General features: G+C 39.8%; 1 protein-coding gene across 1 annotated transcript in view; it reads left to right on the top strand.

Moving 5' to 3' along the window:
• Positions 1-13,611, top strand: part of dcc (DCC netrin 1 receptor) — a 200,849-nt gene extending 187,238 nt beyond the window's left edge. Inside the window, exons 28-29 of the mRNA XM_026338947.1 lie at positions 5,438-5,586; positions 11,582-13,611. Of these exons, the coding sequence (XP_026194732.1) occupies positions 5,438-5,586; positions 11,582-11,671 (239 nt within the window). The 3' untranslated portion in view covers positions 11,672-13,611. The remainder of the gene's footprint in view (positions 1-5,437; positions 5,587-11,581) is intronic.
• The last annotated feature ends 4,915 nt before the right edge of the window (positions 13,612-18,526 follow it).

Below are 18,526 nucleotides of genomic sequence, written 5' to 3'. Positions count from 1 at the left end.
ATGCAAATTGTACAACAAATGTTATCACAGATATCAGATAATATATTTATTAATATATATAACAACAAAAAAGCAGTTGAAACAGGCTGTGATTAGATTAACGATGAGAAGTCATAGACCTGAGAGCGAGGAAGATTATTCCAGTCAGAAGGACCTTTGTACTGAAATTACCTACAGTCGACTTACTATGAGAATACTACAGATAAACCCTGAATATAAGGCTCTATATGAAACCAGAAACTGAAGGAAATAAACATATTTAAAACGAACTGAAGCCAGTGAAATTTGATGAGCAGCAGTCATGTTAAGTAAAAACATGATCTGATCATTACTATAGAAAACATAATCTAGGTGCAATTCCATTCACTACGAAAACGTGGAAGCATTTACTGTGTAGTTGCACAGGTACGTCAATTTTAAGAGACAGAGTCGGAAACCTGCAAGATTCAGACAATTATTTCCCACAAATGCACAATGTTTTTGTCAATCTGAAGGGAGCTGTGCAAAATATGAAAGATGTAACTCCTACGTTGCAATGATGGGGTCCAGGAAAAATGTGTTTTGAAGTTATTCTGCAATATATTGTATTATCTCTAGCAGTAGTAATTCACAATAATACCACAATAATTGGGGCATCACAATTTGATTTGAGCACATTCTGAGTCTGGAGCTCTGCACATCGAGCCGCTCATCCCTACCACCTTGATGTGACTGCTGAATGTTGCCGGTGCTCATAACCCAGGTAGCAGAACATTTCCCTCAAAACAGATTTGGCAAGTAGATGTTCCATGTAAGACAACATCCAATTGGAATCCAAGCATCAGGGAGTAACTCTTAATATGTGCGAGACAGTGATTAAAAAAATCTGTAGTGGAACAAATGAAACTGTTAAATATGTTGATGCAATGAAATTAGATTATAGACAGGTTAGAAACAAATATTGTCAACAACTTCAAATTCTGAGCTTGAGCTGGAGCTAAGAGGGTTTCCTTCTGCACAGAACCCCCTCCCACCTCATTTTGTATCAATTTTTAAAGAGAGACCTTATTCTCTTTATAAATCGCGCCTCCAAACCCCATCTGCAGAGTAAAGTATGATGGCAGGCAGTTACTCACCTAAACTGGCCTAAATGTGCGGTTTAATGTTGCAAGCTGTAATGGGGATTGTCTGACTCAATGTCTGATACTGAGAAAAGACATTTCAGCCACAGCTGGAGGCAGCCACAGAGTCAGCAGTGATGGATATTTTTATGTGCACAACTTGGTCTTGCCTTGGAGGACATGCGTTATTACCAATGAAAAGCTTTAAGACAGTTGAAAATGGTTACTTGTAGCATTTGGTTGACCGCGCAGGACAGAGAGAGAAAGTTTGAAGCTTATGGTATTTTTTATAGTATTTCTCAAAATATACATGACTTTTAGCCTTAGTTTGTCCTGAAGATGGCACCAAAGGAAAGGCCAGAAGGTCACCAAAATAATTATATGTATATATTCATAATAATATATGATAACAAGTAAATTAAGTCTGGAAAAAGCACAGTTATGAGAATAACATGTAAAACTGTAGCATGGTGAGTGGAGCATCAGGTAAAACCAGGTGAATCTCTCTCATCTTATATTCATAGGACCTACCCCAGGTTTGTCTCCCAGCTGTCAAGAAACCCAGATGGGAGATAAACGGGAGCAAAGAAAGATTTTTCAAAAGACTTTGAATCTTGGGGAGTGAAGTAAAGCTGGAGCTGTGGACGAGGATGGAGAATGTTGATGTTCACTCTGCAGTTTAATCAGGCATGGTGAGGTGGTCAGAATGAGCGCCGACGCCGTAATACATCAAAGGTTTGCAGACTTTGTACTTTAAACTTTCGTTGAACCATTCAAATCATAAACGTAATGTAGTTCTCTTCCTACATTTTGGAGACTCATTTCAACTAGGACAAAAATGTGAAAACAGGAATGATGATAATAAAAAATACTATTCTCTATTTAGAATAGACAGCAGCCCTGCTGCTGTCTATTCTAAATAGAGAATAGTGATGGTGTTGCCAGGTGGCATTATCTTATTACAGTCAAAGTGATGTCATTCTGAATCCGGACAATGAGGTACAAAGTCATAGTTAAAGCTTGAATATGCAACTTAAGCTGGTAGAAGCAAGAGACTAGTAATAAATGCACTGCGCTCTGCTGTTCTCTTCTGCCATCTGCTAAACCTAGCCACACCCTAAACAGCCCTTCAGATATTAGTCATTACGAAATTACAATACATGAGAATGCAGCAAAATGTACTAATAAAAGGGAAATAATTAAATTTTTCTGATTGGCTACCAGGATGAATATTGCTCTAAAATGTTTAAAAACAAATACTTTTTATTATTATTTTTATATTTCTGCTCAGGTTCCATTACTGTTCTGTGAGTCTGACTTTGAAGGAGTCAACAGTAGCTCTCATATTCTAGTCAAATAAAATATTCCAAGTTACATACCATAACTTGAAGAGGTCTTTAAATCAACATTGTTAATATATATAAATTGTAATTTTTTAGACAGAAACAACATCAAAAGTAAAGTAGATTATAGACATGGTAAATCAACTTGTGAAACATTGAATCAAGATTATGGGTTACTAAATCAGGGTTAGCAGCCAGATTAAAATGTAGTATTCTGACTTGCTGTGCTTACATTAAGACCTGCTGTCTTATATTTGACTCATCATGGCTATAGATTATTTTTATTTGTAACTATTAATTATTAATTATTGTCTTTACATAAATAGGCCTCCGTATGAGTGCTATGAAGCAACAAACTAATGGTTGCATATCCTTCCACCCCTGAACATTCTCTATTCCTCCCAGTTTTTCCACAACTAAAGAGGATGTGACTGAGGATGTCGTTTTGGGAAATACTGGGAGCTAATTCCCAGAGGTTGTCTAAACCGTTACCACTTGGAGGGACTGCGGCTCCCTCATCGGTCAGGCTGCACAGACACGTAGACGGAGACGGAACAAAAAGGAGATCAAACAGTCGGACAAGAACACATCACGGTGCTGTGGGAAGCGGATAAGATGCCGGCTAGCTCCCTTCAGAGACACAACATTTCCTCAAAGACACTATTCATCTTTAACTGTATTTACTTCAAACTGTCCTAAGGATCAATAACCCCGCCCCCTCTATCTTCACCTTCTATCACTGTAAATCTCTATATCTCTGCCCTCGACCCAGAAACAGACTGATGTGAACCCCGTCGGGCATTTCACACCTCCACTCCAGCTTGTCTGGTAAATATATCCACCTCTTTGAGCAGATGAGCTGCCAGTCCCCCTCGACACCTCCACCCCCTCCTCCCTCTGACAAACCCCTCGAGGGTGAGCCAGGCACCGTGAAACTCTCTTTTATGGCTTTCTCCACTGTGGATATGTAACCTTTGCTTCATCTCTGTACTGCTGCAGCTCATTGTGTATTTCAACAAAAAAGTTCTTTTTTTGTGGAGCTCAGTCAAGTCTGGATTTGTTCTGACAGTAGCGTGCTGAGAATTCATACAAACACATTTGGTTGTTCTTCAATTTGAAATAAAACTGGCAGGAATTTCTTCACCACGTTTACAGAAATCCAGAGCCACACAAGGTCAAAGTTAGTGTGAAAATAAAATACTGGGACTGAAAGATATACACTGAAAATCTTTAGTCACTCAGGCACGCTTGTGTGGTCATGGAGTTATACACACCAGAAAGTTTGAATAGATGAACAATGGTGAAAAACTTAAATATTCATAGATTCTTCTATTTCCTAAGGGAAGGCGGCAATTTCTACAGTACTTGCTAACAAAATGTGATCTGGCATGGAGTCGGTGCGGCTTACACAAATCTCAACTGGGTGTAAATGATGTCACTTTGGTCATTTTCTAGATATTCAGATTCCAAGAAATGCATTTGCCCTGCTATACAAATACAATTGAATCCTCTGCTCTTCTGCTCTCCCTGGATGATCCCTGAATGCCTCCATAATGTATACATTGTGTAAACAAAGCTTGGGTGTTGGGTGTTGGTCACCCTGCACATCAACAATGCTCACATTTATGTGCTTTAGTTGCAAACACATATGAATTGATAAAGTAAGTGTAGACAATCTTCAACTGTGTTGATTTAAATCAAGTTTCCATCTCTGCAACTTGATTGCCAAATAGAAATGAAACCAAGGAAACAGAAGTGCAGACATACTTTGTGAACTAAAACATATCTTACCAGACGAAATCATATCATTTTCTAAAAAGCACAATGCACGTAATACAGTACATACAGTAATTATGTCAATATACAGGTTAACCACAGTCCATGAGTTCTCTATCTCTGCAGGAGAAGTGCTGTAATGGACGTATTTGTACTTTTCTTTATTGTTCTCAGCTGCGGTGGAATATTTTCTTTTTTTTTTTTCAGTTCATTTACAACACAGCAGAGTATCATTGAACAGTTTGAAAGAAATCTTTATACTCGACAGGAGACCATGAAGCACACTTTCTTGTTTCTTTCTTGGTTTTTAGGCTACATAAGAAATCTAATTAAACTCTGTCATGGGTCCTATGTGATGAAGCTTATTTTTTCCATTGCAACATCATGGTTTGCGGATGGTGCATTTTATATTTAATCCACTGGTGAACAGTTTTACTGTTTCAGTTGTGTTTACTGTAGGAAAATACCATTGTTTTAGGAGTTGATGTCATTTTTTTACACCATGAGGACTGTCTGTGTTAAAACTGGTTTAAATCCCACTGTTTCTTGTTCTGCGTTTTGCTGCTATCGAGGCTGTTCCAGGTGTTTTGTTTCTTGGGGAAGTTATTGATCGAGATGTGAAGCAGAGCGGTGCAGGGAGAGGAGGAGGTGACTGTAGCTAGACGCAGCCTCGGGGTGTGTTCAGACACGAGGAGGCAGCACAGGGAATCAGACGTGAAGATTAAAAGCTAGACTTTCCTCTTTTGTCTGCTGTGTTTCCTCCTCTGTTGCTGGTTTTCTTTCACCTTCCTCCTCACTTTGTAGAGAAGAATCCTTAAGATTGGCACGGAACTGTATTTGCATTGTGGCGATATAGAAGTGAATTCATTCATTTTTTGATTGTGCAGTTGTTTCTTTTACATCTTGGATGTTTTCTCTCTCTGTTTTCGCTGTCTGGTGATTGTGTTACCTGGTTTGTTTTCTTGTCTGACCTGTTTGTTTGTTTTTTTAATTAATGTGCACTGACACCACATCTGTTTCCTGTTCAGTGGTTTCATTAGTTGTACATGAACCTGCCATTTAGATCAATCAGTCACAAATCGAACAGCACTCTCGTGGACTTAAACAGCTTTCAGGAAACTAATATTTCTATAATGAGCCGAGAGCTGTGATGAGAAGTGACCTCATTCCTGATCCAGGTATCATGGTATCATGTTTGATACTTCCTGTCTTTCCCAGGTGCGAGCCTCCCGAAGCCCCAGGTGAAAACAGCCTCTTTGGGTCAGGCCGGCAAGGCTCGCTCCCCTCTGCTACCCGTCTCGGTTCCCATGGCACCGGACTTACCAGAAGAGGGAGGAACGAAACCCCCAGAGGATTCAGCTGCCAACGTAAGTCCAGATGGACAAAAACAAAAAAGGAAGTAAATTGATGATGAACATGTGACACTTCATCAAAAAGTCTTAAAGTTTGACTGAATTGTGTCAAGATAAGTCCAGAGTGAGACTTTATATATAATGACACAGCTGGAGGAGTCCAGGAGACTCACATTGAAAGTGTTGTTAAATATCAAGAAACAGATTGAGAAAAATACAAACTAAGAAAAAAAAGAAGCCGAGAGAAGCAGATGGAGGGTGAAACACTCAGTGTAAGATAGAGGCACTGTGAGAGGTGGGAGGAAGGTATGCACAAACACACACACACACACCTGCACTGCTTTGTCACTACACCTGTTTCTTTCCCTCCGGTGTGTCGGTGGCCTTTTAGCTATAGAATAAAACAGAGTTTATTAGCGACTGATACTGAGGCGAGGTAGGAAGAGGAGGCGGTGGGAGAGGGAGGATGAGGGAATGTGTGTAGAGAAAAGGAGAATGTTTAAGCAGGTAAGAAAGGACAAAGTATGCTTGATGAAGTATAAAGGGAAGACAATCAAAGGTGAAGGAAGGTGGGAAAAGGAAAGAGCCAAAATAGGAAAGGATGGATCAGAGGAGGAAAAGGAGCTGAAGAAAAAACACCTGGGAGAAGAGAGAAAGAGGAAAGAGGAGGAGGACAAGAAGAGAGATAAATGACAGAAAATGATGTGGAGGGAGGCCGGACATTGGGACTTGTTAAATATTCATATATGGCTCAATGATGATCCGACAGGAGGAGATGTCGCCATAGCAACGGGGAAAAAGTGATTCTTCAGGACGAACAGCTGAGGAGAAGAGGAAAGAAAAGAAAGAGACATATGATTAAGAAAAATCAGATTGGATGAGAGGATAGGGGAACAAGGAGAGGAGAGGTGCAAGGGAGGAAAATGGTAGGAAAAAGGAGGTGAGAGCCAGGTGTTGATTAGAGAAGAGAATAAGATGAGGGACTAAACGACAGGAAAGAAAGAGAGAGGTGGAAAGATGCAGAGGATGAGATGAGAGAAGAAAGGAAACTGTTGAGGAGGAGTGGAGAAAATGAGATGAAGGGATGAGAGAATGGAGAGAGTGAGGGAAGTTTTAAAGGTCAGCAGGACTTTCTCTTCACCTGCTGTTCTATCTCTGTAATTGATCTGGTCTAGTCTTCTCATCATCCCACTGGTCTAGTAGTCACACACATTTACACACACACCACTAGTTAATAGATTGTGAAGGTAATTAATGGAAGTACACCACAGTGGTGCTTTTATGACATCATTACACCACTGACACTGTATTTTCAACAAGGGCACTTGGTGGGGACTATTTTCTTCAGCGGATTAATCATCATTTGGTTCTCTGCTGAGTGTTTGATAGTGTTTGGTAGTGTGTGTGTGTGTGTGTGTGTGTGTGTGTGTGTGTGTGTGTGTGTGTACACATTGGGAGTTTTGGGGTGCAGTCGGTTGGTGTCTGGCCTCTCTCTGTCTACCACCTGTGTTTGTGTGTTTGTTCCTGGCCTCAGTCTGATCTGAACACAAGGTCACAGGGTCACACAAATACAAAATGTAACAGTCTACCTTTAACCTCAAACACCACCAACATCCTTAGAGTTTTACTCTTTTTGAAAGCAGAGTTATGAAGTTTAGACTTCTTCCTGACTTTTTTCTTCACTGTACAAACACCTGTCTATTTTTCCACCTAACTTTTTTAGAATAGTTCATTTCAGCTACCCAAAAAGCAAACACCTTTGAAATGTCTGTGATACATTTTTATTTACATTTGAGATTCATTATTATGTTCTCCACCTCTGTATTCCTCATATTGACAGACAACTGCACTTACAAATAAATTACAACAGTTAATCAACTCTAGTTGATTAACACTACTATATTTAGAGCAGCAGGTCACTGAAAAAATATCTCGATAGAAACCTATGTAAGATTCTTCAAGAGTTGTGAAAAGAGAAAGCATTCAATCATTAAAATGTCTTATGCTCGTGGTCTGCTGCTGTTACAAATGACCTGCACATCTTTCCCAAGAGCAAAATTTTTAAGTGACCGTTAGTTTTTAAATACTTCCTATTCTGCTAGATCTTCAGGATTTAGCAGTTTAATAATTAATACAAATTAAATTTGATGATAACTAATACCTGAAGGGCCTGGTTAGAGCGTGGTGAAGCGTAGCAGGGAGAGGGAGGCCTGGTTGGAGCAGAGTGGATTAATCTCACTAACTAAAGTTGCACTAAGTGAGTAACTGACTTGGTTTTCCTAATGACAAGTTCATCTGTATGGTAAACCTTTGTACAATGCAGCAGGAAGCTACGCATTCAGTGATCTCTTAGATAAGTCCATGTCTGTCTCCAGCAACTCTCCCTGATCCCTCAGAAGAGGCAGAGATTTAACAGTTTACCACTTTGGTGTCTTAGTGGGGAAAATTTCAGGAGGAAGATGGGCGACGTGGACAGAAAGCTGAAGTAAAGTAAAAACTGTTTTTGTAGATTTATCAGCGTGAAACAGAGTTTACACGTGCTCTGGTTGCTCTGTTGTGCTGGGATGAATCTCTGATGGATTATAGAGAAGTGTGAATCCAGGTCAGCAGGCCGACAGAGATAGCAGCATATCAGAGAGAAACACAGAGCATCAACGGCGTTTTATCCCATCAATAAAACGTTTACTGACTCAGTGACGCGCTGCTGTTATGAGTCACTAAATGAGATCAGGAGGTCACTGGGTTTTTGTGGGGTTCTTTATACACTTTTCTGATTTCTATAGAAGTCTTTGTGTCCGTGCTAAGTGGAAAATATCTGGCAGTAGGTGGCTTCTAGATGAGCTTTTATGGTCTCATTCAGAGTGAAAGTGGAAGGTCAAAAGTCCACACACTGTGTGTATCACACTGTTAAAGGACAACCTTGCAGGCGCTGTTTGCCCTTTTTCTGCCAGCAGTGTGAATCACCACAGTGGATAAAAGGAGATTTATGTCACTTGTTGAAAAACCAAAGAGTTTCCAGTTAAAATTACACTTTCGCTGACTGAATTCATGCAGTGCTTTATTTTTTCAAGCTAGTTTTAACCAATATCTGTTAGAAGCAAGAGCCACAACTGTAGAAAAGCAAAATACAGTGGAACTGCCAAAGCTCATAGAGGACACCACAACAGACAAAAGACAAAACAGCAGAGTGAAACCCATTAAAGTCACTGATTAATTATTGCTTTATGAAGTAAAGTTGTCCAATTACTTTGGACGATGAGTTTTAAGTAACTTGTCCAACACTGTTCACTGGTATGAACAATTTCATTTAGCAAATGGACATTTAGTTAGTAAAATGTTCTCCATCTTTATTTAGTGTGTCCAAAAAAAGGATTAGACAAACTTTCCGCTGCATCAGTTTGAAAGTTAAGGAGATGAACAGGCATGTATCAGGTCGTAAAAATCCAACGTTTTTCAAATGCTCTTTTTTTTAATGTATTTTAAACAGCTTTCACTTCATTATCACTTATAGTGTTGAGTGTGAAAATATTTTCTAAACTGACAACCTGCTGCAAGTTCATTCAGGATGGCTGTTAACTGTTAGCTGCCTGTGCAGCTGTGAAACATATTTTAAACGGAGGCGATAGAAAAATCTATATATGACTGGAAGGGGAGTTAAGTTGTCCTGAGGCAGAAACCAGTCGAAGGCTGAGCCAACGTGGCTCTCTCTGGTTTGGTTAAAAGCTTTAACAGAGCTGAACTGAAATCGGATTTTCAAATCAATCAGTCAAAAAAATGGATCAGTAAAGGCCTCTTCGAAATAAAAGGGATTTTCCGTTTATCAAAGTGTTGTGACTTGACAAGAGAAATATGAATTACCATCAATACAAGACATCAGAACAAAGATACAACTAAGGGCAGCACTATGGCTTTTCAGTATGTCTCCGTTTGCACGTGTTTTCTCTGGGAACTCCAGTTTCCACCCACAGTTCAAAGACATGCCATCAGCTTAATTAGTAGCAGTAAGTCGCCTGTAGGCTTGTAATGACTGTCTGTCTTAAAATATGCCATTTTTTAATCTGTCATTAGTATTAATTAATCACCTCAGCCCTGAGATATACTGGCAGCCTGTCCGTGGTGTGTGCTGCCTTTCACACAATGACGGCTGGAATGAGCTTCAGTCCCTTTATAACAGAATGAGCAGTTTTGGTAATGGATGGAGATACAATTATTGATTAAAAACAGTGGCTTAACCAATTTTCAACTCGCTTCCTATGGTTTTAGTTTGTATATGAACGCTGTAAAACTGCTTTCTTTATGTTCTTTCTTTATGTACTATGTATCTTTCTCTCTCTACCTGAATATCTCCTTCATATGATATAATCTGAAGAGGTTAAGACGGAACGGATAAATCAAGGTCAACCCGTTGACATACAGTAACCAGATGTGCTTGGTCAACTATAAGTGTTGTGATTAGCCCAGATGCACACGTGTAGATGGCTCATGATGTGACTGAGTATGCGTTGTTGTCAGGTGTGAGACTGGAGTGCATATAAGAGACAGTGTCAAAGTAAGCGACTTTTTCCCATAGGGTCTACAGTCAAGTTAAGGCAGGATCATTGCATCATCATAACGAGTGACGTATAATAACTGTAATCGTCACTAATGCATTATAGGAACATACAGAATGTCTTGTGCATCGACACAAACCCTTTGGTTTAAGTGTGAGGAATATTTCCACTGAGCCTTTATTGGTTTTCCACAGCGCTGAGGAGAATATTGAATATTTCTTCTCCCCAACTGAAGGACAAGCTCTGCATGAAGGCCACGCTCAATGTAACACACTGAGAGAGTGTGTGTGTGTGTGAGAGATGTTCACTTGACTGTCGCACACACATATACAAGCACAGATGGAGGCACTTAAGCCAGCCCACTAAGAGGTGAATGTTTGTATAGCTGGACCTAATATTCCATTACACAGTGATCACACAGTATCTGCAGGATTAAAGTGCAGCCGTTTACACTGTGAGTGTGTCTCTTCTTTGAAACTCTCACAAACCTGTGACAGCAGCAACTCCGGCATGTTTGATGTGGTCGACTCTGAGGCCAGCCGTTATCCAACGTGACACAGTTTGTGAACATGGATATTATTACTGGCTTTGCTCTTGATTTTGCCCAATAACTACGAACACATGAGTTCTGTATTCCAGTTGATCATTTCCCAATTTTTTTGTTTTGATTTTCTTCCCTCGGGCGGCCGTTGGTTTCTGTTCAATCAACTTGCAGAGACTTAAAATTTGCAGACAGATAATCCATCACAGTCAGCCTAAAGTCACCTTTTATTTTAATGATTTATAAGTGCAGGAAAGTCTGCACTGCAGTGGCAAGCAACAATAACTGAGCTCTGACAGAAATAAAACAGACATGACGTTCATTGTGATGGATTAGGCATCTACAGCAACTTTCTAGTCTATGCAAGTTTACTTGGAGAAAAATGAATCAGTCAGTGAATATAGGAGAAATGTTAAAAAATGAAATGTAAGACCAAGGAAATGTTTGGCAGCAATGAAGTGTTATTTATGTGCTTTCAACACTGGTTTGGTGCAGCAGCTTTTATTTCTGCCACGGCCTGAATGTTTGTGTTATGTTCTGACAGCAAGGCCAAGTGCGCCCGACCTGTGTTATCAAACCGCCGCAGACAGGAAGGTTGGTTCGACATGTGAAGTGATGAAGCCGACAGTAAGCACTCATGAGATTGACAGGTCAAAAAACATGTAGACATCGAGGTTAAACTTGGGTTCAATTTGGCTGAAAAGTGAGAGATCTCCAGGTGTCATGGTAACAAATAACCCGGGTTAGACCCAAATCCGAATCTGCAGCCCACTCTAAGTGGCCATGTGTAGCTCACGCTACCTGTAAGACTTCTCCCCAGTGTTAATCAGCATCTGGAAGGAGAATGCATAAAATCTGCCATCGTTTGTGAATAACACAGTACAGCAGAGCTGTAACCTCTAATTTTCTTGTCTTTCAGGTTTACGAGCAGGATGACCTGTCAGAGCAGATGGCCAGTCTAGAAGGACTGATGAAGCAGCTCAATGCCATTACCGGCTCGGCCTTCTAACCTCTGCACCCGGCCCGGCCCAGCCCTCAGCCACGCTCCTGTCTGAAACCCATCTTCAAGCCTCGATGCTGTCTGTTCGCTAAGGGCGGCAACATGTCAATCTGGGTTTGAAGACGCCTCTGGGGAACGTCTGTCTGTGCTGGGTTGAGTTCGTTTGTTTTCTCCTGGTCTCATCTAGTCCCTGCTCGCTGGGACCAGGTTTGGGTAGTAGGGATTCAAACAGAGGATAAACACTACAGCAGCACAGAATCAACTCCAAGAACAAGACAAGGGTTGAGGGGCTTCTTCAGGAGTTCAAACTGAAACCCCTCGAGAACCTTCAACCTCAAACAGGAACTAGAAAAACCTAATGCCGAGCACCTCGACATAACGAAACAGGAGGAAGGATTATCTTTAAAAAAAAACAAAAAAAAAACAACAGACAGCATTACGAGATCCTTCCTGTTTCTCTTCTTCGTGGTAATATTTAGCATCCTCCTCCGCTGAGTTCTCCAACTCAGTTACTGTGACTGTACCTCGCTCATTTTTCATGCTCGCCATTGGAAGTATTGTTTTTGTCTTTCGTTGTTTTCTAGGTGGGGGTATTTCAACTTTGTGCAGTAACAGGATGTGTGTATGGTTTGAAATACCACCCGAACCTACAGTGAGAAATAGAAAACACATCCTCAGCCACCAAAGTTTGACTCAAACATTCTTTTTTTCCTCACTTGGATCTCGGGACCTCTGTTGACACAGGATGATCCTCTCATTTCTTGTCTATTTTTCCTTCGTCTCCCTCTTTTGAACAGAACCCCTCTCATAACTCATGCAGCCGTTCCATCTCTGGATCCTGGGGCTTAACAAAAGATAAAGGGATTAAAGGAAGCGTGAGAACCTACAGTACTAACCCGGTCTGAATCATCCGGATCTGGATACAGCTGACTCTTCTCTTACAAAACTGTATGGAAACCTCTATAGACTCCCACAGTCTGTTGCTGCTTATGGCCAAGCCTTTACTCTCCCTACTCAGACAAATTCCAGTCTTTACCTTCAAAGACTTGTGTCGTTGCCAAATTGTAACTTTCTTTGTTTTCGCTCTTCGTTCATGTCTCATTACCAAACATGAAAAGCTGGTGATCTCCATTGAACAAATTTGACAAGAAATCGGTTTTGTTTTGTTTTTCGTAAGTGCTCTTTGATGACAGCTGGACATGCCTGCCATCGAATAGCATGGTCTGGACAACTGAGACTCTCCATTGAGAGAAGGGAAGAACGGGTTTCAAGTAATTCAAAAGTTAAATGAATGCAGTGTTGGTTTAGAGATATCTTAGCAACACATTCAGTCACTGAGGCAGTAAAAAAAAAAAAAAAACTACAAAAAACTTGGGGAAGTGATAATGAATCATTTTTGAATGACAGCAGTTTGTTATCTTAATAGATAATTAAACTCTCAATTTTAACATCACAAAACATCTTTTTTTCTTCAGAGTGCTTGTTATTTGGATGTAGAAAGGATGAAATCAGGATGTGTCATGTGGAAAAGTCCTAAACTGTATGTAAATTTGAAAGTCTGGCTGAATTTGGATTACTGTGATGGAACAGTTACTTTGGAAAGAGGTGTTATTATTATTATCATTATTATTATTATTATTATTATTATTATCATCATCACTATTGAGATTAGAAATGGTAGCTGGGAGGTAATTAATATTTCATAATGACGATCTCTATTTTATCACTTTGTACAGTTTCCATCTCTGTTCGACTTAAGGGGAGTGCATCCAGGCCTGCTTTCCATGAATCGATATTTATTTTTCATGCGATAAACACACATGTACCTCTGCCAGTCACGATCACCCACGTGGAAGAAATGCAAAAATGCAACGTCGCTAGCTTCACTTTGAGTTTACTTCAAATTTCATTTTTATAGGAAAACTAGAAGAAAAAAACATAAACAGTAACCAACAAAGTATATTTTTACATTTGCTGTCCTGTCAAAACTGTGAATCTTTTTTGTTTGTCTTTGCAAATCAGGGTTTTTTTTTAAACACATTTCCACGGAGAACTACTTTCAAGGTCCTGGTCTTGAACCACCTTAATTATCTGATTATATTCAGACACAATTAAACTTTAAAATTTTGCCATTAGCTGTTATGTAGAGATTCTTTCGAGGGGATGGGCATCTTTGGTTTTTATTAAAAGCAGAAATGACAAGAGGGAATGAAAGAATCAAACCTGTAGCATTTGCCTTTGAGAACCAGTAGGAGATTACAGTAAATAGGTTGTAAAGGTGTTGAAGTTTTTGATGCTCTGCTCCTTCTCCACCAGTTTGAAGCTAGTGCTTAATATCGAACCAGTTTTTGCATTTCAATGGCTAAAGAGCCAATTGTCGGCCAGGAAAACCAGTGGTCCCAACTCTTTACCGGTGTATAACTAAGAACCCCTTGCGTTACTGGGGGCTGGATTATCTTGACCAACAAGATCAACTCTCCTATTATTGGCTCTCTCGCCTGTGGAAAAGCTAAGTGGCTTTTAACTCTGAACCAGCAATAGAACCAAGATTGTGTTGGACAAGTTGTGAAACTGCAGTCGTGAAGAGAAAAAGTCAACAAATTGTTTGTGTGTTCAAACTAATTGAGTAACCGGTTATTAAGGTATTTTTATGAATATCCTGAATGAAGAGAGGTGTAGGAGGGAGTAAGTGGAACTTTATCACTTGTTTTAAGGAAGAAAATTGATTTGGAGGAGTCAATGACTAAATGACCTGTGAAGATGGATTTTTTATTTATTTTTTATTTTTTTTGCAGAGTGCAGAAAGTTAAAATGACAAGAGATTCATTTATCAACTAAGGAACAAAAACATGCCATCAGCAAGCTCCATAACTGACTGTGTCACCTCAGTCACCATGTTGTAGTTTACAGATGTTTATCTTTCTCCTATGAAAGGAAAAGGCCTGAGGAGACGTACAGAGCGTAGGCAAAGGAGGTGAATTGATATTCAGGGGTGGTTTGTATGTGTGAGCCGGGGCACGGAGGAATGAGGCCGGGAATTCATTATAGCGCCGTTTCAAATATTATGATTCAAGCTCACGCTCGCTGGGCCGTTACAGCGGCGGGGGAAAAGTCCCGGGGACGGAGGGGATGGAAAGGTAGCGTCTCTGCAGAATGAGCGAGGGGATGAAAGGTGAGCGAAAGCAGGCAGGCGGACAGTGTGGGGATCAAACCCATCATCCTGTTCTGAGGTACACATCCAATCTGAGTCGAGCGCTTTCATTCTGCTCCCAGCCGCTCTTCTTCTTCTTCTTCTCCTTCTTCTCCTTCAAAAAGCAGAGCAGAGCTGATGGAACGATCCAGCGCCGCTGCACCAGAGTGAAATTTGATTTAAAGAAAGGGAAATCTGATTTTAATTGTAAATGAAATGGCCTGTTGACACAAGAGAATTCCCCTTTTCAGTGTCAGAACAGGGAAAAAAAAGATGAAAGCAAAGGAACCTATAAGAGTGAAGTGGTCAAACTGCTGGGTTTTGCACATTTTAGCCCATTACATCTAAATGACATGAAATATTTTTCAAAGCCAGTCATTTTACAGTTCATCCTTCAGTCCTGAGACAATTAACTTCCTTCCAGCATTATGCAGATGTGTTCATTTGTCTGCTGAATAAATCGTTTTTGTCATGAGGATGAGTTCCCAGCTAAACATCTCTTCAGGAACCAGAATGCAAACCCTCTCTGTGTTTCTGGCTTCCTGTTTCGATGCACACTTTCAGTTTTAGAAAATAGAAATCTGAGCAGGAACGACAGAATGACAGCACTTGACTGTGGAGGAATAGTTTGGCAAACTACAATAAAAAGACATGTGACTTCAGTGTCCACTGAAGCTTCCACTCAGCTGAAGAGCCAAAACTAAAATTTAGATAAGACAAACTGTGTGGAGCGATAAGGAGGCCGGAACCTGCCTCAAACCATCACATGAACCAAACAGAAAACCACAATGCATTTACATCATGTTTCCCACATGGTTTTCTTTCACTTGGGGTTTGACTAGCGCTCTATTTAAATGGTGAAATCAATGACTGTCTGAAAGAGAAGTGATCTAGAATAGGGATGGAATAACTAGAGAATAATCAGGAACACTAGAAAGTTCACAGGAAACATTGAACACAGCCTTTTTTGTTGGTGTTTTCAATACATGAGATATTTGCTGTGGCGCTTTGTGGACCTCTGCCCTCACGAGATTAAGAAGACTTTCAACATACCTGTACTTTCCTTTCTCTATTTAGTCACTTTATGTGAATTGTGAAAAAGGCTCTGTGTTTCGCTAATTTGTTCCCGTGCACAGTCGACACACAGGAAACCGACGCGATGACGTGCTCCTGCTGAGGGCTTCTCCCTAAAGCCACCTTTTAAACAAGAGACTTCAAAGAAAACCGGTTCTTTTCTTTCAGCGGCGCAGGTGCAGTGTTTAGCAGCTGTCTAGAAACAGAGGCACATCAGATGTGCTTAGTCTAGTGACGACAGGGATCGTCCTGCACCTGAAGTATCGTGCAGGCAGCGTGTCTGTCAGAACGTCTCGGAACAAGATGCTGAATTCCCAACTGGCTCCCTCAGTGACTCACACTGTAAAGAAATATCCATCCTGACAAGTCATTTAGTCTCTGATTTAACCTAAAAGACAACAAAGACTCGCCGTCATCTAAGTGAACTCGTTCCACTTGTTCTCTGTTAATTAATCGAGTGCAAAAATAACTCTAAATGGGCCAGAAACAGGCAGAGCAGTGCAAAACAAATAAAGAAGATTACACTTGTTGTCAATATGAGTCGATGCAGATATCCATCGGTTGCTCGGAGGAAACACATCTTAAGTTTCACAGATTTTCAACTTGCTTCCTTTGGTTCTGGGCAGTTACTGAACTACAGATAACGAGGTAGTATAGAGATGGAGGGAAGCACAACTTACAGTATATACATACTATATACATACTAGTACATGTACTGCAAGTTAAAAGAGCAGTTGAAACATATTCTGCTCTGTCATTTGTCTTTTGCTTTAATGTAAACACCAATAAGACAGAAACAACAACAACAAACTATCTTGACTGAAATCATCGGCTGTTGGAACGAATCTCGAAACTGATGTTGTAACATGGAGAACGTGTGAATTCTAGATAATGGGCTGAAACATCCAACAATATCTGTATTTAAACTGATCCTGTGACAGAAACGGAACAATCGTCTTTCCAAAAAGAAAGAATCTCCCCAAAACATGAGCTCATAGGAGGCAAAAGGGAACTAGAAGGAAGTCCATCTTTTAGATCCGTACACAGAATATGTGGTGTTTTTCTTTTGTTTTATGGATTCCCTTTCAGCCAAACATGTATTTTACTGTGGAGAAAAGCGTTGCTGCAGCAGAATTATGTTATTAAAAGCTTGTTTTTTTTTTGTTTTGTTTGTTTTTTTACAATGTACAGATCCACTAGAGTAGTAGTAACTTTTTATAATCTAATTTAACTTATTATGAGCATTATTATTATCACTTCTTTCTTTTGAGTGCTCTTTAAACCCATTATTTATAACCATGTGATAATAAGTGTAAATTTAGATTAGCAAAGAACAAAATGACAAAAAGAAGACTGAGCATCATTCAGAGTTTTTGTTTGTTTTCTTTTTTTTATTGCCTTAAAATGTTTTAATATTTTTTTAAATAATATTGTAGAAAATATTTATATTTCTTAATGAAACATTTAGGTCACGTATGCATGGTTCGAAACCATACTGGGTCACTCTGCAGACACGCTCGTCACCACCACTTTCTGTTTTTATTTCCAGTTTAAAAATCTGTAGATTGATCTCATCTATGCAGTTATCCTTTATCAGTATAACGTGTACATAATGACAGACATATCTGTAGGTTCTGTGTTTAACACCTCAAACATCATCTGGTGCCAGGAAATGTGTTCAAGAAAGTTGAACCATGGTGGAAGTGAGGTGTAGTTGATTTTAGTGGAGCCTTGCTGTAGACACTGCGTCACAGTCGACTTTCTGTCAGTGTTAGTTTGTCTACGGTAATGCAGTTGAAAGCAGAGACTGTTGCGGTGTGTTTGGGGATGCTGCGACATTAGAACGAGGTCTGCTGAAAGCAACTTTTATTCTGCAAGAACTCTGTTGTCATTTGTATGTTGTCTATGATTGATTACTGGTCTTCTGACATTAACACACTTTATTTGAAATACTTTCATACTCCTAAAAACAAAACATCTTTCAGTCATTCTAAATCTGATATTGAAGCAGATACAGGCAAACGCATTTTTAAAACCCCCTCTAATAAAGACCTGTGTCTTGTCAGGGAATTTGTTGAAAATCAAACCTGTCAAACATTCTAATCTTATAATGTTGTGTACAACTCTTTCTTATGACCTCAAACATATTTATGCATCAAGAATAATCTTAACGCTGACCAGAAATATTGCTCATGCTCTAGTTAGCGCATGTTGTTTCCAGACATGAGCCTTTTTTTTGGCAGTCACTTGGCCATCCGAGGGTAATTGCACCATTTCTTTTATATGTGTTGTTTTAAATATAGTTTCTGCTTGCAACTGCATTACTACACAGTGGCAGTTTATCAATGACTGGAAGATTGAAGTTAGCCTGGCAATCAATGTAAACACTGATGTTTCATAAGAAAGTGAAGAAAATGTAGTTGGTAGTTTGTGGACTAAAAGCTGCAGAAGTACACCAGGATGGTACTTTAAAACCTCTATCCTGTGACAAAACTCTGACCTAACACCTACAGTAGAATTAACTAGACCTGGGTCCACATTCACTCCTTGTTTTGAAGGAGTAAAATCGTGCAGCACAGTAGAAACTTTAGGGATATACT

This window comes from Anabas testudineus, chromosome 22 (genome assembly GCF_900324465.2).
Source record: "Anabas testudineus chromosome 22, fAnaTes1.2, whole genome shotgun sequence".
NCBI classification, from domain to species: domain Eukaryota; kingdom Metazoa; phylum Chordata; class Actinopteri; order Anabantiformes; family Anabantidae; genus Anabas; species Anabas testudineus.
The sequence above is the reverse complement of the archived record's forward strand: the minus strand, read 5'-3'. Positions and strand labels throughout refer to the sequence as shown.